Source organism: Bombus vancouverensis, chromosome 7 (assembly GCF_051014615.1).
Source record: "Bombus vancouverensis nearcticus chromosome 7, iyBomVanc1_principal, whole genome shotgun sequence".
Classification (NCBI taxonomy): Eukaryota; Metazoa; Arthropoda; class Insecta; order Hymenoptera; family Apidae; genus Bombus; species Bombus vancouverensis.
In genome coordinates this window covers 6544099-6571750 of record NC_134917.1, presented here as the reverse complement: position 1 = coordinate 6571750, position 27652 = coordinate 6544099, and the positions used below count along the sequence as shown (strand labels likewise).

General features: G+C 38.5%; 2 protein-coding genes across 3 annotated transcripts in view; one reads left to right on the top strand and one right to left on the bottom strand.

Moving 5' to 3' along the window:
* The window catches only part of LOC117164216 (temperature-induced paralytic E), a 124911-nt gene that overhangs the window by 76754 nt on the left and 20505 nt on the right, over positions 1-27652 (bottom strand). The window lies entirely within an intron of this gene.
* Teh4 (tipE homolog 4 phospholipid transfer protein) lies at positions 683-27652 on the top strand. 2 transcript variants are annotated; one of them, XM_076619978.1, is made up of 7 exons: positions 683-1269; positions 3254-3431; positions 4474-4869; positions 5867-6077; positions 14624-15078; positions 20235-20532; positions 23464-27652. In XM_076619978.1, the coding sequence occupies exons 3-7, from the start codon at positions 4727-4729 to the stop codon at positions 23731-23733; spliced, it is 1377 nt and encodes a 458-aa protein (XP_076476093.1). In that variant the 5' UTR covers positions 683-1269; positions 3254-3431; positions 4474-4726; the 3' UTR covers positions 23734-27652. The 2 variants fall into 2 exon arrangements, with proteins under 2 accessions (XP_076476093.1, XP_033203022.1); XM_033347131.2 differs by lacking the exon at positions 3254-3431.

The following is a 27652-nucleotide window of genomic DNA, read 5'->3' as shown; positions in this document are numbered from 1 at the left end:
TTTGTAATTGGATACGTTTGTTTTCTAATTGAAGAATATTCCGACTTTTGTTAGTAGGAAATATTATCTATATATTAATAATAAATCATTATTAACAAGCACAAGGAATTTCTTCACGTAACATAATAGTTTAAAGGCTAAAATTAAACCTATCAACTCGATACCTTAAAATAATGTACCTGATAATAAGATCTGTAATGTGACGATCGTGAAAATTAGCAACAGGTTAATTTAAGATACGAATATTAAAATATAAACAGATTAAGAAGTTTCTAAGAGAAGCTTTTCAAATTGGAACTTCAACATTTTCAACATCTGCATGATCAAAACAATGTTCTGCAATACTGATAAGATATGGGGGTTGTGAGTATAGTAAAATAAATCATGATATACATTACACACCAAGTAACCACTATATATACCTATGAATAAATACAAAGCGACAATACCAGCTGAAACGTAGATTTAATAAACCAAATGTTTAACGAACAGTCAGTTCCAATCTACTAAAAACGCAACACCACCATCCTCCCCACAGAGCGTTCAAAAACTGTTTAATCAACGAAACGTAATGTCCAACAAACCATGAGTCAGCATGAAAGAAGCGGAGGTCAGCATTGACTTCTCCCTCACTAATTAATCAGCTTTTGCAGGGGAAGTCGCAAACGCGTATTCGCATTCGAGGGCAAAACAGTCGTAGGTAGGTTTCGAGGTATGTTGGGAAGATTCGAGCGCCTCGGGCGTTCTGTCAGCCGCTCTCGTAATATAAAGGAACACCGGCTAGACCCCATAAACGCAGAGCCGTGACGGTGCTTCAGGGCGCAAGCTCGGTATGGGGGAGCTTGCGAGCCATATACTCGACGACCAGCCTTGTTTTCAAATAGTCGTCTAGATTGCGTGGGTACCTCGCGGTCGTTCGACGCAGTATAAATTGGAGGAGATTTCTTGTTCTCCTCGCCGATGTCAACGCACCGCGGGAAGCAATGACATCGAGAAAGATGGATGGAAATGAAAACTCGAGCAGCTCGCGTCGTTATTGACTGGTCTTTTTATCGCGACCGTTTCGAAATCACATCGACCAGACCTTTCGCTGCAAGCGAATCTCGCTTGTATCGATACATATCGAGAATCCCTGCGATATCGCCGTGTGTGGTTGCGTTCCAGAACTCTGTAAAACTTGAGTGAATTTTTTTCGGTGAATCTCGTTGAGTCTTGTGCATTTCAATCGAAATTTTTGTCTATGCATCTGCCACGATTTCAAGATTTCAGGTAAAACTTAATTATTTTATAAATCATGTTTGATGTTGGATGACTCATGATTGAAATTATTGTAATTTAAATTGTTCTGAAAGTTTTATGTTTGAAAAAGTTATATTAGGGAGAATGGAGTATAACTGACTTTTTAAAGTGAGAAAGAAAGTGATATTTAGCATGTTGTACGTGATCGAAGATATTTGACATTTAGTGCAAGTCTCGATAGACTTGAAGGTAGAAGATGTGTTCGTACAATGTTGTTTGGAGGATGTGTCGCTGTGCATAGAAGTTTTGTAATATTCAAAGTTGATACAATGGAAATTGCGTACGTATTTCGTTGCAAAGGTTTAAAGTTTCGCGTTACTCCCGCGATCTTCACTCGAACTATAATATTAGAATTATACCCTCAACTTAAGATATTATCGTAGATTTATGTCGATCATTTACAGCCAAGTAAATGCTCTTGCGTCAAAAGAACGTAATTCTCAAACGCTTAAGAATTGCAAATCAGATATTAACTAATTAATAGCAATTATTTAGCAACAGTTATTTAATAACAAATTCACTTAAACGTACCTTTTATTGTTTTAGAAAATGGAACATTTTGGAATTAGTTAAATCATCATTATTAAACATCTACATTTATATATTTGGATTTTTCTGTGATTGAAATTTATTTCTCAAATTCCGAGATCCAAAGTAAAACATTTCAGAATTAGTTATATCATCGTTGTTAGATATTTATATCTAGAATTTTTCAAATCTCAGGATCCAATATACTACTTCCAGAAAGTCGATAACGCACTATATTTGGCATAGCAAATATATCACGGTATTCGTATGCTAACATCGATTCGTCTACTCCTTGAATTCTCTTTGATGTCAACTTAAACATCGTTGAATCGTCTTGTCGTGAGAACTTTCAAGATACCCTACAACGGACCTGTTTATTCAAGCTTGAAAGTTTCCCAGAATCGATATGTATTATTTTCCAATGGTCGTTAAGCGATCGTCTCTTACGCAATAATGGGATTACGAGTATCTAATTGCACGTCATCCGGTGGAGTGCACCTGTTTACACTAGCGATACACATAACGAAGTTAAAACCCGGTAATTGCTTTAACTGCATGAAGCTTGGTGCGCGAATAGCATGAAGCAAAAAAGGCGATGGGAAAAATCTAGGGAAAGAGACTAAAACTATCAGAGTTGAAGATAAAAAGTGATCGATAATTGTTTACGACCGTTCCAGAAGTATAATCTTAGTACAGAACGTATACATTCGTTAAAAGTCAAATTGTTTTATTCGGCGTTATGGAATTTATAAAATAAAATATCTTTTTTACATGTTCTACTTCACGAATTCATAAGTATTTCTCGTTAAAATCTATTAATCATTTAACGACGCACTTTTAACCTTCCTTTCCGTGAATCAACTCGATAATTTCCAAGACTTCTTGGATATTACGAGGATTCGCAGGAACGATGAGTCGAAAATCGATTTTCTGAAAGGCTACCAGACCATCGCGATATGATTCCTTAACGAGAGACAGCGTGTAAGGCTAAATGCCTAGAAGAGAGCTTCCAACAGAGTGAATCGATAGAAAGTTTCCGACGTTTGTATCTGTTCTAGAAAAGCGATTCGAAACTCCGTGAACTTTCCCTTTTCAATGGGGTATTTCACAGTCGAGCGGGCTTGAATTTCGTGGCGATTTTAACTGGAGCAACGATTGGTCGAATGAGTGGTATTCGCGGTTTGAGTCATTATTTGCTCGCATGTCAGTCTTGGGACCTTATGTAAAATCAACCACTTTACATAATCAGAAAATCAATGTTCCGCGCGAGCTTTCATACTTCTGGTGATATCTTAATCAAGGTCAAATTTTTTGTATTTCGTGTGGAATATACTTTCGAACGCTGGATCGATCGGTTTATTTAGGAACCTGATATTTGAGAGAAGGTAAACAGTTTCTAATACATATGTCTGACTCGGTTACGTAGAATTCTTGCCAGCGCGCCGGGAACTCCTGGATCGATGATACGCGGCCCGTATTCTCGAGAAGAATGTTTGAACTCGACCGGCGAGCTATCGAGACACCTGTTGTGAAGCGGACTCAAGCCTGGAAAATTCAACAGCTGTGGCAACTTCCTTCGAGAAAATTTCATGGCCGTCGGGATCGTAAATTAAATTATATTCTTAAAACGTTCTTCACCATTTGTTTCCACGTGGAAGTAACAAAACCGATCGGTGCAAATAACTACCTCGGTTCCTCGATCTACGGGGAATAAAAATCGATGACGCTAATAAGTCAATATTTCAGTAAATTGTAATAAAACTCTCTTCAATGTTGCAATAAAGAAACTTGGCGAGAAAAATAGTACAAGTGTGTTTAGCGAGAATAAAATCTTTATAAAGTCTTTTTAAATAAAAAATGTGTCTATGTGGTTAATTTATCGGCAAAATAGATAGTATTCACAAAATTGCATCAATTTTATAAATCATAGAAAACCCTTAGAACATTTTTAACTCGTCTTTTCGACTCTTACTATTTTTGTGACAAAAGTGCGATGTAAGTACAGAGAACGAGACATAATATCCCCTTTAATTAGAGGTTCTTGTTCTATATATCTTCTATAAAGTCTACAATTTAACGTTCTTCCCTTTATACGTCACTCACCGTCAACTCACCCTCTCATTCATATACCGCAATATAAATCTATTTATTAGTACGTATAGTAATCGAAAGCGTACAATTTCGTCTTATTAAAGTTTCACTTCATTCACAGCTTTCTCAAATTAAAGATTCTGTCACTCCTATCGCTTTAATTCTGAATTAAAAAAGCGTCTATTTCTCAATCTTTAATCTATTCATATCTTTTGTGCAGAAATTCATAACAATCGACGATCGATCGAATAATTGTTTGATCTTTTCTACTAAAATTTAACTTCATCGTCCGTCTTCTTTTAAAAGAGTTTGTCACTTCACCTTCCTCTCTGTTCCTTCCAACCCTTCAATCATAAATTTCAAGTAAAATAAAATGCTACAGAAAACTAAAAAATTTTATCATTCGTGTCACTTTACTTTTGATACATCGATTATAAATATCGGAATAAAATTCGTTACAAAATTCTATTCCTCAAATGTCAATCTATTTATTCATCATCACTGAAAGATTCGAATAAATAAAAGTCATGCTAACTGATCGCGTTTCTTTTTCAGAAAACTAGTATAAACAGGCGTTCTTCAAAGCTTCGCGAACATTGCTTACTTCGGTGAACTGTGATAAAACATGTGCCGATGACAAATAGAGTTTCTTTCTATCGAGAAACGATTTGTGCCGAGCGAGCCGAGAAATCGTCCGGTTTGAAGCGGATCCGAAGTTGATGAGAAGAGACTTTAGGTTAATCCGTTCAGAAATTACTGTTGGAGCACGGTTTCACGAAGGAAAAGAAGATCTGATTGGCTGCTCGCGATGGGTCGGAAGCACAAACGTCGCCTGATACCGGAACAGGATCGCAGGATATGCGGAATTATCTGTTTCTGTCAGTTCACCAATGTCACCAGCTGCGTGGCATTGGTTTATCTGAGCGTGGCAATCTATATGCCGGCCCACAGGTAAACGACAAGGCTGCATCGATTAATTGACCAAGGTCGGTAGTAATTAAGTTACGACTCCGCCGGCCTTAATTTCCTAGAGGAGATCTATAACTTGTACTCTATGACCCCAACTTTAACCCTCTATACCAGGAGTGTTGTTTATGAGAAAAGAAATTACTATTCATTACAGCCTTTTTATTTCAAATTAGAAATAATGAATTAGTAATTGTCATAAATAGATTGCTTGCATCTCTTTACAAAATAATTTATCCATTAATTTTACTAATATTGGTAAATTGTCGAGCAACAAATTGCGGATTTAAAAATTTTACTTATACTATTGCTTTAATTTTGCAAAAGGAACAGAGATAAGTAGAAAATGAGGAGTTAAAGAGCGTAAATGTACAATACAATCGTAAATTACATGGCATTATAGAGCGTTAATAATTTTACATTTGTCCTACACGGAAAATTACCTCAGGAATCGCTAACCATTCAATCAATAACCATCAGAATGTCTGGATATTTATGAGTTATAGAGTGTATGTAGCGAAGATCAGTGTAATTTGGAAGAATAATCTATTACGCAATAATACGGTAGCGAATATAATGATTCCATCTACACAATAGCGTAGACACTGGTGTAGATTCAATTCGAAGAACATCGATAAGTGTATGATCTTTGGAACTCTATAGGTTAAAGGTCAAATCTTAAATCGCGTAAGGTTTCTTAGAATCTTTTCGGTTGTTGTGAACTATAAGTCATGTAGACGTCTTATTTTTCTTTCTCTTCTTTTTTTTTTTTGATCTATAGTTACTTGTATCTGATTTTGACGTCTATTCGCATTTTAAAAATATCTTTCAATCACTTGTAATTTTATAAACGAGAGCGATCGATAATAATGCTATATCAACAAATTCATCGGCTTTTGTACTTGGTATATCGTATCACATCATGCAAAAACCAAACCACTCACAGCAAAATATTAACGAACGCGACGCAATTAATTTCCAGAGTCTTCAACGCTGGGATTGATCCGGATCCAGTCATGTGCCAAACCATTAATACCACCTTAGCCAATAATTGCGGCTGGGCAAGCTGCGGGGAGTGGTGCTTGACGAGAACCACAGGATTTTGTCCTCAAATCCACGCAACAGTAAGAAGAAACGGAACCGACATCGTTTTTGAAAACTGCACTAATTTCAGCAGCATATCCTGTCCACAGGTTCGTTACTTATATTTTAATATTCGATGAATCCAAATTTAATCCATTAAAGGCGAAGCATTGAAACAATATCTGAAAATTACGTATTCACGTACTTACGTACTGAAAGACACGAATAAAGCAACTTATATATTGTTTTGTTAAAGTATAAAAATGTATTATCCTAATAGACATTCTATAGAAATTCTATACAAATTTTATACAAATTAGAGACACAGAGAATATTTTTATTTATGTTTTAAAGAAAAATGTTACGATCAGTCTCAACGCTATAAAATTGTAAAACCTGGATAAGAAAAAAGTAATAACGAAAAAGATATTCTTATTAAAAAAAAAGTTCTTGACATTCTTCTTTATAACTACAATGTGATAAAGTAGAATTTAATAATATAAATGGACTAAAAAGAAAGAAATGTCAGATTAGCATAGCGTTAGCTCTTAATGGATCACTGTATTTTATATCACTGGTTGACGTAATAAATATCTATAATTGTTTTCCCACTTTCGTTATATACAAAATGGAAAAAGGTTTCTGCATCATATAGAATGATTCTATATCTTTCACAAAATTTAATAAAACATAAAAAAGCCGTTGTATGTTTTATGTAAATTTTTATAAAATTTTTGTTTTTTAATTTTCTTGAGATAAATTTATTTCGTTATTTTTCATCCAAAAAGATCTTCATATTCCATACAGCAGAAAAATTTTAATCATATTCGACAAGAAACTGATGATAGATTTAAACCCTGCGGAATAAGCGAGCAAGGGAAATAAGATCGTATATAGCCGGACACGTTTTACGACCAGCTCACACGCTCCTGTAACTCACATCATATCACAAATTACTTGCAGTAAAAATTGTGCAGATAAGAATTTTATATGCAGTTGAAAAATTATTAACAATTCCATCCAGTTGAGCTTTACAATTAGATATTTCTATAGTCACTTTTATTTAACATTACGGAGAACATGCGTACATATATTATTTACAATATACCTAAATCTTCTATGCACGATAAATTTCATAAGATCGAGTAGATATCGCGAAACAATTCACGAACGGCACTTTAAATCAGCGATAACTTAAATTCACGTAAAATTGAGTTACTGAAACACGTTCTATATTCCTTAGGACGTAAAAAGCGCATAAGATAAATCTACATGCGCAAGCATCGTCAAACGATTCCCAATTTTTCACGTCAATATTAGTTTCCCGCATGATCATCCACGTATAATATACAGGGTGGTTGGTAACTGGTAGTACAAGCGGAAAGGGGGCGATTCTACGCGAAAAAAGAAGTCGAAAATATAGAATAAAAATTTTTCGTTTGAGACATTGTTTTCGAGAAAATCGACTTTGAATTTTCGCTCGGTACGCGTGCGGTACGTTATAACGGATCTCACTGTAGATCGTTGTCTCGATGGAAAAATTAAAAAAAAAAAAATAAAAAAATAAAAAAAGAGAGGTATAACGTTCCGAACAGGCAAATGACTTTCTGTGACAGGTTGCATGCTGTTCCACTCCTAAGGAGATGCAACGCGGAATAAATTGATCTGAATAACTTTAAAATTACGCGTCCTGCGGAATCGTGCAGAAGAATGAGTTTCATGGATTAAGTGGAAACTGTTAAGTGATAAGCAGAATAGATTTTACCATGAACAACAATTTTCCATTATCTTGATCGCCGAGAATCGATGCTTCTTATTGAAAATGATACTCACGATTCTCTCGCTAAATGTTTCTTCAACGTCACATTCTTCTTTTCAACCTCTTTGCATTGATTATTTCGCTCGTGCCAATTATGAGATAATAATTACTTTATCTCTCATGCCGAACACAACACGATTCCGCTCCTGTCTTATCCGTCGTTCCATAGATAAACCGGAAATGATTAAATTGCAGACGACAAAAGCCCTAAACTGGCGCCATCGTGATTGCCCGCGAAGATCGCTATTATCAGTGGCTCGGCTTCTAGAATTTTATTTCTTCCCTTGTCAACTTCAAAGTCGATTTTGCATCAGCACCACTTGGCGCTTATTGTTCGACCAATCGATTTGATATCCTGTATGTAATGTACAATGATTTATGGATGAACATTCGAAAATATTATTTCTCAGAATTTTTGTGCTTCCCGGTCAGGAAAAATCGATAGCTCTTCAAAGGCGAGCCACGTTTTTAATTAATCCGACTAGAACTAGCTCAATGAACATTGCTTTAACCAAATTAAATGAGAAAAATCCGATTACATCGGCGAAAGGCTCCGAGATACAGAAAGAGAGCGTTTTAACGCAACTCTCACGCTATTTTACGATCGGAACTTCCGTTAATATAGTCGAAAGCCAACTATCCATTTAAAATGTTGTTTCCTGAAAAGATCATTCTAGCGAATAAAAGCATAAAAAGAGAAAATGTGACATAGAGCGTAAATGATAGATGAAATTGTTATGATGATTCGAAAGTCAATTTACTTAAAATTCTTGGTCGTGTACATGTGAAATGTATCGTATCACTCGTTTTTCTGGCGGAAGTTTTTCGACAAAACCAAGGTTCCACGCCAGCGAGGCATAAACGATATTACCGAGTTATGCTAATGTAATGAACATAGCCCGCTGGCCGGTTACTTCGATGCGCTAACCTCGTTACCTGCTACGTAACGCTTTCGATCGGGTTCGTCGTCTTGAATTACTTTCTAATGGCGTGTTCTACTCGCCTGCCACACCTTTTATCGATCATTTTAACCTCACACATTGTGATTTAAAATAGACCGTTTCAGAAGTTTGTTTCATTATTTTTGAAAATATAAAAAATGAAAATAAAATTTAGTTCTTCATTAGTTTGTAATTATTTTGTTATATAAAATGATAGTAAATATTTTAGTCGAATGTTACATTAAAAGGGAGTAAAAGTAATGAAGATTTGCTCCGTTTTCTATTTTTACACAAATGTAGCTTTTTGCGTATGAAAAAATTTGTCTCATTTATCGAACAGCTTGTTTCGAGCATGACAAAAGGCAATGAAGCTAATCTAGAACTGGACGTCAATCATACTGAATTTCTATCCACGGGGAACGCACGTCAGACGGTGGAATATAAACAACTCTCAAACGAACTGCTGTGAAAATAGAGAGAAATGGGTTGTATGAATTTTATATTTTTAAAACGAGCAACCAATCGTCTTTTCCAAAGTTTGATGTGACGACAAGCTAACTAATCGATGATGCCAAATCCGTCAATACCCCAGGTGAATCGACGAACAATTTCTATATTGCAACTTTAAACAAACTATTAAGTTGAATGTAGTTTCCTCTGAGAATTGAAATCAGCAGAAAGACAGCATTCCTTAAATTTCATCTAGTATTAGTTATTAGGAGTTCTATTGGGGCATTTGCGTGGAGCAGTCGTAGAGAAGACGGAGCCGTGAGCGCGATCGAAATCTGCAGGAAAACTGGAGAATTCGGACAAGGAAGTTAACCAGAGTGAAGGGCTAGTGCCTGTGAAAAAAAGTGGGTGTAAGAACTAACGAAATCCGATCTGGAAAGACGTTACAGGCGAAATAAAACCGAGTGTGAGGTTATGCCGGTGAGGAAGTCATATTGGCACGCGCGCCGAAAACGCGTCGCGCGGGCCATTTGAACCACAACCGCGGGGAAAGATAAAGAAGTGGATGAAACCATGAGAGGAGGTGAAGCGGAGTTGGCTGCTGAGCCGACACACGTCAGCACCAGAAGTATGAGGAAGGCGGTCCTTCTTAAGAAGGGGTTCTTCTGCTCCACACTGAACGGGGGGAACCTACGGACGGATAAAACGACGGAGGAAGAGGAGACCCCCGCCGTTGAAGCACCCGCGCGACGAAAAGGAAGGCCAGCGATTCTCCCGAGCTCCCCACGGACTTGGCCGAAGAGATGAGAACATCTACTACGGCGGACATAGGAGTGGAACTGATCCGTCGAGCTTCTGAGGTGACCAAGGTTGCCGGGACATCCCGCAACCTCAAGGGCACACGTGGGAATACTCTGAAAGAAGCGGCGAGGTCCATTGCCGCTGGCGCAACAGAGATGATGAGAAGTATGGACCCCGCCTCTGGCACCTTCGCGATAATGGAAGGACTCATAGCGGCATTAGAGGCGGAGAACGAGGCGCTTCGAAAAGAGCTGGCCTCGCGCTCCACTGCAGAGGAGAGCAGCGAGACAGCGCGTCTCGTCGCAATCGAATGTTAGATGGAGGAGCTAGGACCCTTGCTGATCCGGCTGATGGAAGAACGCCTTCAAATTATAGAAAGAAAAAGAGAAAAGAAGGTCGTTCCCAACGAGACCAAGAGAAGGGTGGAGCCTGGAGTTCCAAACACTCCAGCGACCAAGGGAGGACAAGCGGCTGCCATTGGCAGACCGTCGAAAGAAGAAACAAGAAGAAAAAGGAGCCAGCGAAGAAACAACCGGCGAAGCTAACTCCCGGGACAGGAGCGAAGGGCCCGAGGAAAGCTCAGAGAACGTGCGAAGAGGGGGAGACAAGCTGCTCTCCCCCACGTACAACGCGAACATCGGCGGTAACGATCACGCTGAAGGATAGATCGGGCCAATCCTACGCAGAGGTGTTGGCCGCGGCCAAGGACAGCGTCTCTCTGGCACAGCTCGGCATCAACACGGCGAGGATACGCAAAACTATGACCGGAGGCGTCGTTCTGGAGGTCTCCGAGGACCAGAAGAGGGAGAAGGCCGCTGCGCTCCCGGCACGGCTGACCCGGACCTTGGTTCCGAGCAAGGCCCGCGTGGCGATACCCTTCCGAACTGCGGAAGCAAGGGTGACCAAGATAGATATTTCGGCCACCAAAATCAGGAAAACTATGGCGAAGGAGAGCGGTTGCAAGGCGGAGGACGCCCGACTGGGAGAGATCCGCGTCGCTCGAAACGACCTTGGATCTGTATGGATACGAGACCCCGCCGGTGCAGTGAGGAAACTGGCCCAAGCTGGCAAGGTCGCCATGGACCCTAGGTGATTGAAAAAATGCGCATCCTTCAGACCAACTTGGGATGGTCAAGACGAGCGCAAGACCTGCTCCACCAAACCTTTCGGGAGAGCACGGTCGCCCTAGCGGTGGTGGCCGAACCATACAGAGTTCTGGATGCTCCAGACTGGGCCGGAGATACGGACGAAATGGTTGCTGTCACCTGGACATCAATGCCGGGGGCGTTCGCCCAAGGAGTCCCGCTGGATCACGGCAACGGATACGTTGAGGTCGAGTGGGCAGTACGTGTCACCTAACAGCGGATGGGCAGCGTTCGAGGAGTTCCTGGATGGGGTTGGCGACTACGTCAGGCGGCGCCTTCCCCGGCAAGTGCTCGTCCTGGGAGACTTTAACGCACACTCCACGGAATGGGGAAACTACAGGACCAACGCGCGCGGCCACGCGCTGTCAGACTGGGCCCCGGTACTTGGACTCCTGTTGGTGAACAGGGGCTCGGCCAGCACCTGCGTGGCGTGGAGAGGGAGCTCCGTCATTGGCATCACATGGGCTTCCCTCGATGCATTCAGGCGGATTTCAGGCTGGAGAGTGGCCGAGGGAGTCGAGACACGCTCGGACCACCTCTACATATTCATGGAGGTGAAAGACACACTTGGACCCAGAACGATGGTCGCGGCCCGCCGAGAAGAGGACGCGCGCGCCCACTGCCAAGATGGAAGGTAAAGGAGAGGAACGAAGATCTACTCCGGGCGGCCGCTATAGCGACAGCTTGGGGCTGGGAGGCCTCGACGACGACCGAAACAAGCGTGGAAGAGGAGGCCGAGAATCTTCGCCGAGCCATGACAGCAATTTGCGATGCATCCATGCCGCGAGCCACACCGAGCACGGTGCAAAGCAGAACAGTTTACTGGTGGAATCCCGACATCGCGAAACTGAGGGCGAGATGCGTCCGGGCCCGAAGACGGTACCTGAGGGCCCTCCGCTAACGACAACGCGACGAAGAAGAAGTCTCCCTGCGCTATGGCGCCCGTTACAAAAGGAGATCAAGATCGTGAAGGACCGTGCCTGGTTCGAATTAGTCGAAGCAGTCGAATCTGACACACGCCCTCTGGTAACGATGGAGATTGAACCTGCGCTGCTGCTGCAGATCATCGGGACGCTTTTCCCCCCACAAAAGGACAGTGCGGGAGAACAATCGCGGGAAACAACATGGCCGGTAGAATGGACAGATGACTGGGAAGTCACGGAGGAAGAGATGTGGGAGGCGACCAGAAGAATGGCCTCCCGTGACGTGGCACCGTGCGCGGACGGAATCCCGGGCTGGATCTGGGGGGAAGTGATGGGGTTCATGGCTCCCAAACTTCGGCGTCTCTACACAAGATGTCTGAAAGAGGGAGTTTACCCCCGAACATGGCGAACGGCGAGGCTGGTCTTGCTCCGTAAAGAAGGCCGACCGACGACTTCTCCGTCGGCGTACCGGCCGATATGCCTGCTGGACGAGGCTGTCAAGCCCCTCGAGAGAGTGGTTGCCGCCCGCCTGGAGCGACACATGGCGGGGCGGGTGCCAGGTTGGCACGAAAGCCAGTACGGCTTCCGGAAGGGACGCTCGTCCCTTCGGAAGGGCTATACGAGGACTATACGAGGGCGTCGTTCGGTCCCTAGTGATGTACGGGGCTCCGGTATGGGCGGACGATCTGATGGCGAGTCGTCGCAGAAAGTATTGTCAGTCTTTGGTTACGGGTGCTTTCCTCGGCGTCTATTTATAGCCACACAGTACCCGGGCACCCCTAGGGCCATAGGGGTTGGGATTACGCCCAACCATCGCGCAAGGCACCCAGTGCCTTGCTACCTCGATTAGCTAAGCCTGCAGGGACTGTCGCTCGTCTCAGGTCGAACGGGGCACATTCTAAGCCCTTCTGTCTCTCCAGGACGGTTCCGGAGCAGGTGGGACGCTGCTCACCCGTCGAAGGCCATTCGGGGCGAGCCATTACCCCTTAAATCGGCCCTCTTCTCAGCATCTTGGCCATCAATCACTGCCACCACGAGTCCAAACCCATAATTGGCCGAGCAGAGGGGTCGCTACTCCCTCCGGGCTTACACTCGACCCCCGTGGTACCATCCTAAGTCCATTGGTGGGACTATCGTGTAGATGTACGGCCACGTCACTGCCGGCCGACGACCTGCTAACCGTGCTCGGCAGTTCTAGATGGGACGTAAGCGGGGGCCTCAAGGTACAAAGTACCCGGGAACTTATCCAGACGGTCCCATCCTTGGCATCAGGATCGTACTACCCAAGGCCACGTAGGTACACTCCTGGCGACCTTCCCTGTGCCCCAGCCTCCATAGACTTACATAAGCAAGTCCTCCCTGCGGGAAGTCGTCGCAGCATCCTGCTACTCAGAAGGCTGCACAAGGTAACCGCCATCAGAATCGTCATGGGATACCGAACGGTGTCCCAAACGACCTAGGAACTGCCGAGGAGGACGCGTAGTATCAGTGGCGATCCCAGCTGATCAACGAGAGAGGCGAACATCGAGGCGCGTAAGCGGTTCTCCCAAACTGAGAGATATAGAGAGGCCGCCGCGGCCTCCCGCTCACCTACAGAATGACCCAGGTGCTCACGGGATGCGGCGTGTTCGGCGAGTACCTGAGGAAAATCGGACGGGAGACGATGGACATCTATCACCACTGCGGGGAGAGCAGGGATACGGCGCAGCACACGCTGGAGCTTTGTCCGGCGTGGGAGCTGTCCCGCTACACCCTGCGGCACGTCATAAGCGAAAGATTGCCCCTCTCGGCGATTGTAGAAGTGATGCTGAGCTGGCCACAGGAATACGAGGCTGTCCGCCTCTTCTGCGAGCGAGTTGTGCTCGCAAAGGAACAAGCAGAAAGAGAGAGAAAGAAAAACTCTCACCCTTGTAGCATAACGCGATGAAAGAGGATGGTGGTCAGGCGGCCTAGGGCAGCTTCATCGCCGTCCAAACGGACCACGACTAGAAGGGGGGATAGCGCTAGGGGTAATGGCCTCCCTAACACCAAATTCAACAGTAAGAGAATTATTAGGATTGACTCGAACAAGAGAACGCGGGAAGGGGTGTAACAGAAGATAATTCATAAGAAGTTCCTGGAGTACCCCTGTCATACGCGTAGGATGGTCATCGTGGAGTTTTAGTCGGCAAGAGTCCGACACTACTCTGCTGTTACCGATTATTAGCAGCAGCGGAATGTCCATGAGGATTTCTCCACGTCCACAAAAAGAAGTATTAGTTATTAGAGATGTCGAATATTATATATATACATGGCGAATATGCATAATACATCTCTCTTATTGAAAAGAATTGAAAGAATTTCATGAGTCTAGAATTGATAATTTCCATAAATTAGATAAAATTATATGAAAATTATTCTACTTAAATATACGGTTCTTCAAAAAACCTACATATGCTCAAAACCTCAACATTTTTTACCATCATTATGCATCAACTTAACAAATCAAAATCTATCTATCAATGTAATCTACTTTCTTCTTTTTCTTTCTACTCCAATTATTCTAATTACTGAAATCGAAGCATTCTCCTGTTCCAGGTGAACGTGGCGTCTCTGAAAAAATACAACTGCAACAATGGCAGCGAGTGTAGCGTACTTTCGGGGGTGTTCAACTGCAGCCTTGGCCACTGTGTCAACATAAGTGAGCTGATGTTGTGCCATCATAAGGCTGACGGCATTGTTGTGGACAGCGAGAAGGACAACATGAAGCTGAATGGCTTTTTTAGCTGTCAGAACTCGAGATGCACGAAAATCAAAAGCCGCTTCAATTGCGATCGTTATTGCCCGAATATTGCCACGTCAGGCGTAAACGTGTTCCTTATGCAAGACGACGACGTCATCACCGCGAAATGCCAACGCGGCCTAGCCCTTAACAAAGCAAATGGAAATCTGCTTGGTGTCAGATTAACTACGCCTGAAGAATTTTGGGACGATCGAAATGGAAGTATCGTTGCTAGCTGTTTGGTGGTGAACAAAGAAGCCAACGAAGTAAGGTAAATATTTATCAACGATTACTATTCACTATTAGTTAAACGATGGAAGTTGAAACTTTTATTTCCAATAAAAATAGAAGTTGTTGTGGTTTATAAAATACAGTAATATTTTTTTTTCACTTGGGTATTTCAAAGTAAAATTATTTTGTAATTGGTTCTCTCTTTTGTGAAAAATATCGTATAGCAACAGTGAAACAGTTTTGAGAATGAACGAGTTTCATATCCCAAAAATAATCATTTATGTGGCGAGATTATTGAAATAACAATTAAACTAAATTACTATCGTTAAATATATTTTGACTAATATCTTTCACCATGATCTTATTAGTTTGCTCTGATGTACAGAGTAACAATAAACGGCTACTAGACTTACGAACAAATTTTAAAACGTGATGATGTTACTTTTTGGTCTCTTTTATAGAATGCTAATATTTTATCAATTTTTCAACTTATATATTTACTATTTCCACATATTTATGTAGGAAACTTTCTTTCTCATATAAAAAAACCTGAATGAAGTTACTCAACAGAACAATGTAAACCATAATGAAAAGTTGAATTAAATTTAAATCGTTTCTCGGATAAACTATATAAATATGAAAAAGCTGTAATGAATGAGTAATTTTGAGGTCAAGTAACAATGAATCAAACTGTTGCGTACTCTTGTGCCACTCGTTTAGTCGATACTTTTTAGTGACGTCATTCCGTGACAACTAAGATCTCGAATGCAAATCCAAGGAGACTAGTGTAACGGCTTCAAATTAGTTCGAATAAGTTCGAGAACTGTCTGGTGACGTAATTAAGACGTCAGAAAGCAAACAATCGCATATATATATATATATATATATTGTGTCTTCAGATTGATTCGATATCTGGGTACATCCATCCCTAATAAGTTATTTTTAACTGAATAATTAATTTCATTCATTTCATTCATTTCCAACTCTATTTAATTATCAATTTCAAAGAAATATTATGTACATCTACGTTATTTCACATGATTTATTTAATTCCAAAATATAATTTTTTAAAATAATTGTATTCGAGGCGAAATGTATATTAATGATGTTTATGTATGTCGGGTTAGCGTTGGGATTAGGGTTATGGGCGTTTGATGAATCTCCACTGGAATCAGCCATCGTTGTGGTACAATTAAGATAGAGTTTATTAACACAAGTATGGATACAACCGATTTGACAATTAACGATTAGGCACTCGTAAGACTAATGACAATGGCCTCAGATTCGATAACGAATCCGCGGTCAACGGGATGGCGAATTTATTACTTTCGTCAAAGTCTAAGTTGGACTATATGTTAAGACGTGAAATATTCACGGATCGTAAAGACGTTGCTTAATTCGTTGATGAGACCGTACGCGAGTCTCTCCGTCACGGTGACGCTGTATAGGAAAACTATGATGGGTGTGTCTAAGGGTACGAGATCATCGGATTCGTGGAGAAAAGCCTTCGTCCGGAAAGTGAGGGAAATTGACGTTACTGCTAATTGGTTAATTTTCATATTGGTGGTCAGAGAAGGATGCTATCCGCCCTTGGGGAAAGTTGCTAGCGGGAAGCGTCGTTCTTGTAAAAATTAAGTTTCCCCTATCTTCTCGTAGTTGGAACAAAGACTGTTTGTCTGTTTGAAGGATTTTAGTTAACTAAATCTTAAGATTTATAACAGGACCTTAGACTAGCTGAACATATACTGTGGAGATGCGTCGACATCTGGTAATCATCTTACCCGAAGAATAGGGTCTGCGTGTGCCGAGCCACGGGACAGGAACCGTTGGAATGTTTACTGTCGAGTACCGCTACAACTATTTCTTTTTAAGGAGAGCTATACTATTACCTCATACCTTTATTGAACAAAGCGTTCATCCCTTGACTGCGGCCACGTTGGGCGCACTGGTTGTCGCCTCGAGCCCAATCTCACTATCACAAATCTCGAACAAATACAATCAGATTGAATGACGACAATTGTTTAATTATGATAGAATCTAAATTACGGTGTTAAGGGATTTTCCAGAAGTTCTAAAGGGGAGGCTCCGATGTTCTTCCATCTTCGACATATATTTATAAGAACTTTAAGTGTGAAAAAAATGAATATGCGAAGATATATAAAGTATACAACGTAAAGCATTTGGATTTTGATCGAGTGTTTACATGAACATACTGCCTAATATGTGGTCAAAAAAATAAACCAAGGTTATAGAGAATGGTAACTATTTTCATTATTTGTTTTACTACGTGATCTATAGGTACTCGTAATAATAAAATACGCGTAAATATTACATTTTTTTTTAATGCATCGAATTAATATCTAAATAGTTGATACATTATTCAGTGTGTCTGTCTAGAACAACGCAGTTGGTCGGCTAGAGAATATCGACGTTCTTGATTATATTGGGATCAATGCCTCCCTGAGGTTAAACGGTCCGAGCCTTTCTTTCTGTATTTTGGTCGCGTGCATTTTGTTCCTTTTAGTGCTGACGATTCGTGAGTTTTCGGAAAGAAAAATATCGACGTAACAGGAGAAATTAACGATAATTTAACGAAATAAACACACATAAATAATTTAACACAATAAACTAACGAAAAGCTGTCTGTCGCGATATTTCTCGGTGATCGCAAACCCACACGATAAAGCGACAATCTGCCGCACTTTGCCAAGTCAATATTCGATTCAATCGGCTCTCAGAACGATCTTGGAAACTTCCTATGGAAATTCTTTGGTCGCGAAGCTCGTACAAACATGTTTGCTACCGTGAATTACGCTACAATTTGTATTCTTAGAATTGTGCTTGCAAATAATTGCGTCATATTCACACCTCAATTTGCATCAATAGGACTGGTTGTCGCTTTTCGAAATTATCTTATACAAATCCGTAAATATGAAATTTTCGATCAAATTAGTGCCGTTCGAAGACCTATGTTTCTGAAAGGTCTTAAAATTTAAATCTTAAAGGTTTTGATGCACAGTGGCTCATCGAAATATTTGAACAACTATAAAGACTTGTTATAAATATATTATGAGTGTTACACGAAAAATTCTGAAATTTCACTAGCATTGCAGTGAAACGTTGATGAAATTTCAAAATATTTTATATGACACGCATAGTATACATGTATTTTCGATCTTTCGCGGGGAGACGCAATCGCGAGGAAGCGCGTCAACGAGAGTCTGTAAATTCCCTTTACAATTATAAGAATCAACACCTCGAACAGATCGTTCCCCTTATTTCTTGTGGGATAATAGGGGTGCTTGATGTGGTATAACACTGCGATTAACAGAGTTATAAAATTTGTATTTTCAACACTTAATACACTAAAGAGTTACACCGTCACGTACGATATAAATGTCGTAGACGATACTTTGAAGTATAACACTCCGATAGATGAGCACTGAATGTTCTTTCGTAATAGAGCAAGGCCTTTACAGTTGAATATAAGAAGGTGACTTCCTTGATGTAGCAGAAATAGCAATTGAGCAGACTAAGTTTAGATATGAAGTGACTACTCTGTAGTCTAGAGCACAAGTTTAGAGAGATGAAGTGACTGCTCTGTAGTGATGAGAACCAGAGAAGTTCGTTCTTGTGTGATTACGGAGGAAAGCTCGGTGTGGGTGTGTCTTTTGAACTAAAGACGTGGATTCGTTGTTTACACTTTTCGTTAGAAAAGTGAGAGTAACGATTCGCAATGCCCATTGGTTATAGCCAACGTTAATAAAAGAAGATTAGAGGAGGAAGCCTCCTACTGACGTGGCTCGGGGGTGACCTTGTTCATGGGAAAAACCGGCTTTTCCGTTAGACAAGTATCCACTTTTTCCGTTATGTAACTACTCGCTTTCTCCGTAATTTGTAAGAACGTGCAATAAACCTAAGGACTGTTTTCAGTGCCAGCTATAAACCGAAAATACTTGCAGGATTAAAGGTTCTTGCAAAGTGATAAGATTCAGTTTTTTGGGCCTTGACGTTCAGACAATGAAGGATGTCGCACGGACCATCTCACGCGACGTAACAATACATATACTATATAAGAGTTTTCTGTGATATATGTTCAAATGCTTTCGTGAGTCACTTTAAGTACGTAACTGTACTTTTGCATTTCCGTATCATTTACTTATCATGGGCACGTGTAGTTTCCATATATTCTAGTTCTTTGGCTCTAGAAGACGCCGATAAGGGTATTTCCATGGCAACCATTGATCCTGCGGCTCTACCCACCGATTCATTCCCTATCTTTCGAGTTTTTCTGGCTCGTGTGTTTTCTCCTCGCTTCTTTTATTTCGATACTTCATCTGTACTCTTCTTTTATATCTACGAACGCCCACATTAAGGGCGCCGGGTCAAAACGGTCGACGGGTATAAGAACCAGGGAACAATGAGGCAGGATTTTTACACCGAATCACCAAATAAAAACAGTCGTATCGAAAGATGTGTAGTCAAGCATTCGCGGTCGGAGCAAGCGAAATTTCTTTTGAAATGTGTTTACGAAGGAATGTTTCAATGAGGAAAATGAGGCAACTTGGATAAACTATTCCACTTTGTCAACAACTTGTTTTCTGGGTGAGACATGTAAAGATTATTATATATGTGTAAGGATTATTACATTTAAAATGACATTTTTGAATAGAATTCTTATACAAAACGTGGAACGTTATTTGTACATACGAAGCTTCGATTTCGAATAAGTCGATATTAAAGATTTGTCGATTACAGATGAGCTTACACGTGATCTCGCTTACACATACATGTATATTAGTAAATGTCAGTACGAATGGTCTATATTGTTCTTTCAGATCATCATGTTAGATAGCAAAAACTTTGTAAATGTACAACTTTTTCTGAATGTAGAAGTTATTACAAATGTCTCTACCAACATTATTCTGCCCTGTGTATTACGTTTTTATACGCATTCTTCTCTGACTTATTCCAACATGAAACTCTGTGTGAAAAAATGTTAAGAATGTTTTCGAGCAATTTATTATCAAGCTCATACTATTTAATTTACTAAAAGAAATTTATTAGGAAACTTTCCAATCTTAAAAGAGGAAGTATTTTTCCCACATTTTCTGAAGTGGAAACACAATGGGAAAAATACGTGATGACATTTTAGAATGTCGTTTCGTAAGTCAGGTTTTGGCTTCTTCTCCGCAGGACGCAGGATTGCGTGAATGGCACCTTATTAAAAGAGATCCCAGTACCTGAGCCGAGTATCAATTTTACAAGCTTTCTGAATATATATGAAAAGAGCTTACAATACCCTGTGGATCCTACGAATGTCTACGTGCCGGAACAACGATCGCTGACAATTTACAATAGTTCCCGCCTTTATATCAACTACGAAGGCTGTGTCAACACCCTGAAAGGAGAATGTAAAGATTTTCTTGCTACTCATGGCCGGGATGGTGACAATCAGACGGCACAAAGTCGATACCCCTGTTACTACATAAAGGTATGCTATTTTCTGGAATATCTCATTTTCTTTGAAAATTAGCTTTTTCAATTTTCTCTTATGAAATCATTTTTCTTAAAAAAAAATATTGTGCCTTTACACGACTTTAATGAACACATTTCATTTCATAAGTCTTTGCTTAGCAATGCTTTTAAGAACCTGTTGCTTCAAACTAATGTTTCTGCATGACATTTATTTCTCTAAAACCAAGAAAGAAATTATATAAGATACGTATAAAGAACGATTCTATAGAAAATTTTCTCAATTTTACAGTAGTATCCCTGTTATTAAAGTAAGAAATGAGTTTTCCTGCCACCATGAAATCTTTTCTAATATAAATATTCCGCGTAAAAGCTTCGTAAAGCTTTGAAACAAAGGCTCATGGTGTATAGAAGATTAATTTCATTAGAAAAACACACCAGTACTTTCAACACCGCCTAATCAACTTTTTAATTGAATCGAACCATCCACTGGCTGGTATGTTTTAATACGCTCAAACTTTGATAGAATCGGCATCAAGCGAAATGAAACTTTTGGCTGGTGGAAAATTGCATTAAGCAACATTGAACAAGAATTACTGTGAATTTTCTTGCAATTAAACTTTTCAAGTATAGATTAACAGGGAAAATGTACCGTTACGTCCTTTGAACATTTCTACGAGTATCTATGGGAATAAAAATATTACGTAATAATTGCTTTGTTTTGTTCAATGCAAGACGTAAGGTTTAATGAATGACTCGAGTGGAACTGCATCCTAAACAACGCAAACTGTTTTTATATTTCTTCTTTTTTTATTTCTACAAAAAATAATACGTTACCGTTGCACTCGTTATTCGGTTTCCTTTAATTGGATCTTCAACGAAATTATTTTGTAACAGAGAGTTTCGCGCAGCTCTCAACGATCGGCTCCCTCGTCTTCCACTTTCACGAATTAAATTACGGAGTCCAACGAAGTCCGATGCATTTAATTATTCCTTTTTTTCCCGGCATACTTCCGCGCCATGGTTCAAGTAAGCTTCGAGTTATATCCATTTTTAATGGAGAAGCATGAACCTCTGTTTCGCGCATATTTCGTTATTTCTAATCTAGCAATTGTTGATTTATTTTAACGTATTTTGAAACTAATAATATGGAATAAATCACTGAACATAACGTTTGAGATTATACGAATATCCTAGAAATGTTATGTTTAATTAATGAAAATAACTGAAACGTGGTAATATGAATGTTAATTCAAAATTAATATCAATCAATGTCTTATTTGGAATAAAATTCTCTTTGTAATTAATGGTATTTTGCTATACTGCTGTCCTTTTAATTAAGTTTTCTTTAAGATCGTAAAAAACAATTTTGAAATTTTCGAGAATATAAAATTTGATAACATTACGAAACTCCTGGAATTTAATTAACTATTTCGGTATCCTTAAAAAATAAACTTTTACATGATTTATGAAAAGCAATATGTTCATTTTAATTAAACTTTATTCCGAGAATAATGTTTTTCTTTGAGGAAGAAACAAGAAAATAGGGCAAACATAAAAAAGTCAAACCTACAGAGAGAAAATTGTACGAGGAAGCTGTTTTATTTTTCATCAAACATTCGTGTTGGCAATTTAAATCCTAAATTTTTTAAGAACCAGCCTTCTTCTATCTTCTATCTTCTTGTTCTATCTGCCTTTGCCTTTGCATTGTCAAAACGTCATTTCAATGCTTTTTACACCCTTTCAATAAAGAGATATGAAAAATACATCAAAGAAATCGTAAACTACCGTTTTATTACGTAGCTATATTTTAGTATACAGGAGAAATTTATAGATATGTATCACATATGGTACATACATATGTGTAGCAATCACATATTATACATTTGATGTTTCCCTTCAACATAGGGTAATTAGAGAGTAAATATCGCCTGGGACGATTTATCACTAACAACAAGTGTATGCTTCTATACATCAATTAACATTTGATTAAAAGTTTATGTAATCATTTTATGTAATTAATTACTATTTATGCTACCTATCTATCTAATTTACAAATGAATTATGTATATTTAGAAACTTTCATTGCAAAAATGTAGAACAGAGTTGGAAATCAATTTTAACGCCAAATAAGATCACAATTATATAGATTAAAAATAATTCTTAAATATAATATCCAATGCGTGGCAAGATAGAACACAAGATTTTATGGATCTTCCATATAATATACAGGGTGGTTGGTACAAGCTGAAAGGGGGTGATTCTACGCGAAAAAAGAAGTCGAAAATATAGAATAAAAATTTCTTTTTTAATTTTTTTTTTAATTTTTCCATCGAGACAACGATCTACAGTGAGATCAGTTATAAAATACCGCACGCGTACCGAGCGAAAATTCAAAATCGATTTTCTCGAAAACAATGTCTCAAACGAAAAATTTTTATTCTATATTTTTGACTTCTTTTTTCGCGTAGAATCACCCCCTTTCAGCTTGTACCACCAGTTACCAACCACCCTGTATATGTATTCTACAATCTCCTTGCCTATTCTGCAGTTTATTTCACACAGTCCACGAAAATTACACAGACATTCGCAAGATACGTTCGGTCATGTCCACCTAAAGCCTTGGATCTCTACGCTTCCTCCTTTCACCCTAATCCCAAGCACTCAATACTTCCACTTATCCCTAGCACTCAAAACTCAGTTACAGTTACCATTCATACAAACCTCGCATTCCTACAAATATTTTTAGGAATATACAAGTAAATACAAGTAGAAAAGATTCCAATCTTCATTCCATATATCATTTTCACGTTTCAAACTGAAAAATCATAATCGAAGCAGATCGTGGGCACGTTATTTCACATTTATTCCCAACGACGAGTAATCAACAATTACGTAACGTGCCTACTTCCGATATTTCCCGCGCGGCTTCTAACGTCATTTGTTACAGAACAACTCGTTATTAGTCGTGGCACGTTTTGACCTGAATAAGACACGGACGGAATTGCTGATCGCCATCATCGTGCCATCGGGCTCATTCGTCATCAGCCTGACGACGCTCGTTATCATAACGCGATTGGTGCAGGTGGGCGACGATGCGAAGATGCGTTGCCGTTACTGCATCGACAAGCAGGAGGTCGAGGGCGAGGACGAAGGACTCGTAGAGGACTCGTCCCAAGGTCAGGTAAACGAGAACGAGATCAAAAGCATGGCGCTTTAGCAGTTTAAGCCATCCGGGACGAGTACCGTGCTCCGTTACGAGAGAGTGCCATTGATCGACACTGACGAAGCCGAGGACTCATTTTGAACAAAAGGGCAACGTTATATTTTCATTAAAAATTGATTAGCAGTGAATTTAATTACCTTCATGACATTCATTAATGTGTTTCAATCTCGAAATCAAATATATGGTATCTCGTGCATTTTACGATTCGAATTAACAAGGAATCTTGTGAAATCGCTGTTAAGTGATGATAAAAGTGAGATCAATTACAGAATTTGCCCTTAAATAGTCTCATGAACGTTACTTACGGTGATAAAAATAAATTATATTGTTCACCAAGCGAACCTTGTCATTTGTGGAACGAATAAAAAGTGTGTACGTGTGTATTCCTTTGTGTGAAATTAATTGGCAGTACTAAGAAAGATGTTAAACGTAGAAATATTGAACGTAAATTGTTCTTTGATCGTGCAAACGCTTCAGCTGTATCGCACTGTTTACAAAGTCGATTAAACGCTTTCCGCAAACGATTATCAATTCGATTAATCGTCATATACTTTTGTAAAAAGTATAAAACGGTAAACGGAGGAATAAACGATCGACAACCGAGGGGTTCGTGTTTCATACAGCTTGTGTATCACGCGTTTCTGATCGAGTATACCTATAAAAAAAGGGGGAGGGGTGCGCGTAGATTTATTTGTAATTAATAACATTTTTAAAGACCTAAAAAAAGACTGATTTCCTTTTTTTGCTGAAATATCACCGTTTTTATCTAGCAGATATTACCAATGAAGACGAACAAATTACTCAGTGTTGTTGAGTTCGATTGGAATATAGGTAGTAAACGAATTGGTGAATCCAATTGCAATGTACAACACGCGTTCTCTTCGTGCACTTTCCGTAAGAGCGCACAATAAAATGTGTTCGAACAGAATATTTTATTGTTTTTAATATTATTCGGTCCTCGTAGAAATTTCATCGTTCGTTCAATGTAATGGAAAAACCGGAAGAAATGCTTGGTGCAGCACAAATCAACGGGTAATAAATTCATAACTTGTTGTATGTATAATACAATGTTAACGGCCATAATACCGATACCTTTCTCATGACTAAAAAGGTTAAATATTAATGTTTCTAAGAAAACAAAAATTTCTTGCATTAATAATAAATTAAAGTAAATACGAAATAAATTAAACTAAATAATAATTTTTAATTAATAATGATAAATGATATTAAATACAATAGATATATTAAAGCAAATATTGCTAATTTTTATTCTTGCCTTAATTGCAGAAATTTACGCTTTCTTACTTTCGGAATTTCGCAAAATTATTGGCCGCGAATGTGTCCAAACAAAAGCTTGCGATGGATTTTATATCGTCTTCCAGGTGGAAACAAAAGATGAAGGTACGAGGAAGGTAGGAGGTTTAAAAGTCACCCACATTAGTGGCCAAAGTAATTAAATAATCATTTAATCATATATTTGTATACATTCTACGGATATTTTACATTATCATCGATGCCTTGAATAATTTGTAACTGCTTTGATTAATTATGTTAACAGAACTATGTTCAATATATATATAAAAGTAATACTTGAAAGATTATGATTAGAGGCCAGCTTTTTAAATATTAGATGCAAAAAATATTCTGTGTCTTTGCTTTCATGTTCAGTACAAAATTTTTATCTCAATTTTTAAAAATTGGGATATTTCGAATAACTGAAAGCTTTCTATTGTTCGACTGTTTTTATTCAGCAATTCTTGTTATTTTTACGTCTCGAATTTTTTACAGCCACTGGGATGTAGTTTGTAATTGGTTCAAAACTAAAATTTCTTTCAAAAAAATTTTTGGTATAAAAATAGAACAGATCATTTCGACGACTTTAGCAATGTTTTTCTTAACTATATATGATCATTTGTCAAGTTATATCGCAGATAGAATGATAGATAATACTTTATTGTAAAAGTTAACTATCAAACACGTTAATAGACGGTAAGATATCTCAATTTGAAATAATGACATAGAATAATGATGCAGTGTATACAATTAAAAACACTCAAATTTTTTCTACTAATATGTCATTTAAGAAAGTACCTTTTTACTTTACCTTCAATAAAGAAAGTCTTTTTAAAACTAAAAATAAGATTACTAGTGAACTACTGAAAGATTTACTTCTAAAAATTAACTCAGAACTAAACATCGTAATTAAAGAAAGAAAGTTCGAATTAAGTTCGAAGTTCGAAATATTGTTTCATAAAAACTTGAAAAGTGATTATACACGTGATAAATATTTTCTGACTGTATAGATATAGATATTTCGTAGGAAAGGAAATATGAAGAAAATAGAATGAGACAAAGAACCAACTAGAGCAACAATGAAATATTGTTAACCGGTTAATTGTAAAAAAATTCATGTTTCTCCGTGCGCGCGATGATTCAGAGCACGAACGAAAAATATCGCGATGCTTTCGATGTACAAGGTAGATTAGAAAGATAAAAACAATTTATTCTGTAGAAGTTATTCGTTAGGTTTCCAGTTTTCGAGCGTACATTGAAGCCGATTTAACCTCGGTTGATCTCGAGTTTCGACTGTCAACGAACGTACACTTATATTTCACAGATAGTGATGTTGTATACCAAAATATAGAGTATAAACGAGTAGAGATTAAATATCAATTTACCAGTGTTATTAGCAAATATTTCGTTTCAAACGCTGCGACTGCCTATAAAAAAGTTATGGCATCGTTCGTTTGCGATAAATGCAATTAAAACTTAATCAGAGATTTAGATCTTTTACAGGCTAGCAGTGTTATTCGATTTTTTATGAAAGTAGCTGAAATGCTTGCTGGTCTTGTGTTACAGCCACCAACTTCGATTGTCAATGTTGAATCGTGCTACGAAAGCTTAAACTTGTAGCTATAGAAGATCTCAAAGATATCACATTCTATTATTATTTCTAATAAACTTTGGATTACTTATAATTCACTGATAGTAACATTATTTTTTTAATAAGATCATTGTAGATATACAAGATAGAGTATAATCGTAAATGACTAATGCCATCCTCTCGATAGTATAAAAGTTTTTGTTCATAAGATATATTTAAATAAATATAATAAATTGAACAAAGAACAAGAAATGATAGTTATGTGAATAAATGTGTCATTCAACAGTTGCTATTTGAAGAATATTTATGTAACATAATGAAAGACAATTTACTTCTTGTAATATGTCAATACTCGATTGAGCAGCAACATTTTAGATCATTACATTTAATATAAAAATGTTATTCAAAAATCATTGCAATCATTTTTTTCCGAATTTTGATAACAAAGAATAAAAAATATTTTCTCGACAGTTTCAAGACATTTTATTTGAAGAACAATTTTTTGCTTAATATTTGTGTTGTATAAATGTAGATTACAAGCTAGTGTATGACATGTAGACAAAAGAAATTGTGTTTTCAATGCATGTAAAATACCGATAAAGCTATACACTATCATATTTGTCATGTTATATGTGCCTTCTTCCGTTTACGCTAAAATTGATAAAATATAATCAATCGTGTCTTCGAATAACGTAACTCTTTCGCTAGAAACTTATACGAATCAAAAACATTCTTACAAAGAAAGCCTTTAGTAACTTCATAGCGAATAATAAAATAAAAGCTCTCATCAATTATAAATTTATACAATCGTCAAATGAATCACATTTTGATTGAAAAAGGGCCAACAGCATTTATTAAGTGTTACCGAATTAAAGAGCGAAAGGGTTAACTAACTGCGGCTAAGATGTAACAAATTGAAGAGATCTGTACTTATATGAACAATATATATAAATATAATATATTTATGTTATATCCATTTATTGTCTGAATATATTTGTAATAACATATATGTATGTATGAAACAATGGA

Coding starts and splice junctions, on each gene's coding strand:
- Teh4 (XM_033347131.2), top strand. CDS start 4,727: ATGGGTCGGAAGCACAAACGTCGCCTGATACCGGAACAGGATCGCAGG. Junction 4,870..5,866: donor ATCTATATGCCGGCCCACAG/GTAAACGACAAG, acceptor ATTAATTTCCAG/AGTCTTCAACGCTGGGATTG. Junction 15,079..20,234: donor AAAGAAGCCAACGAAGTAAG/GTAAATATTTAT, acceptor TCTTCTCCGCAG/GACGCAGGATTGCGTGAATG.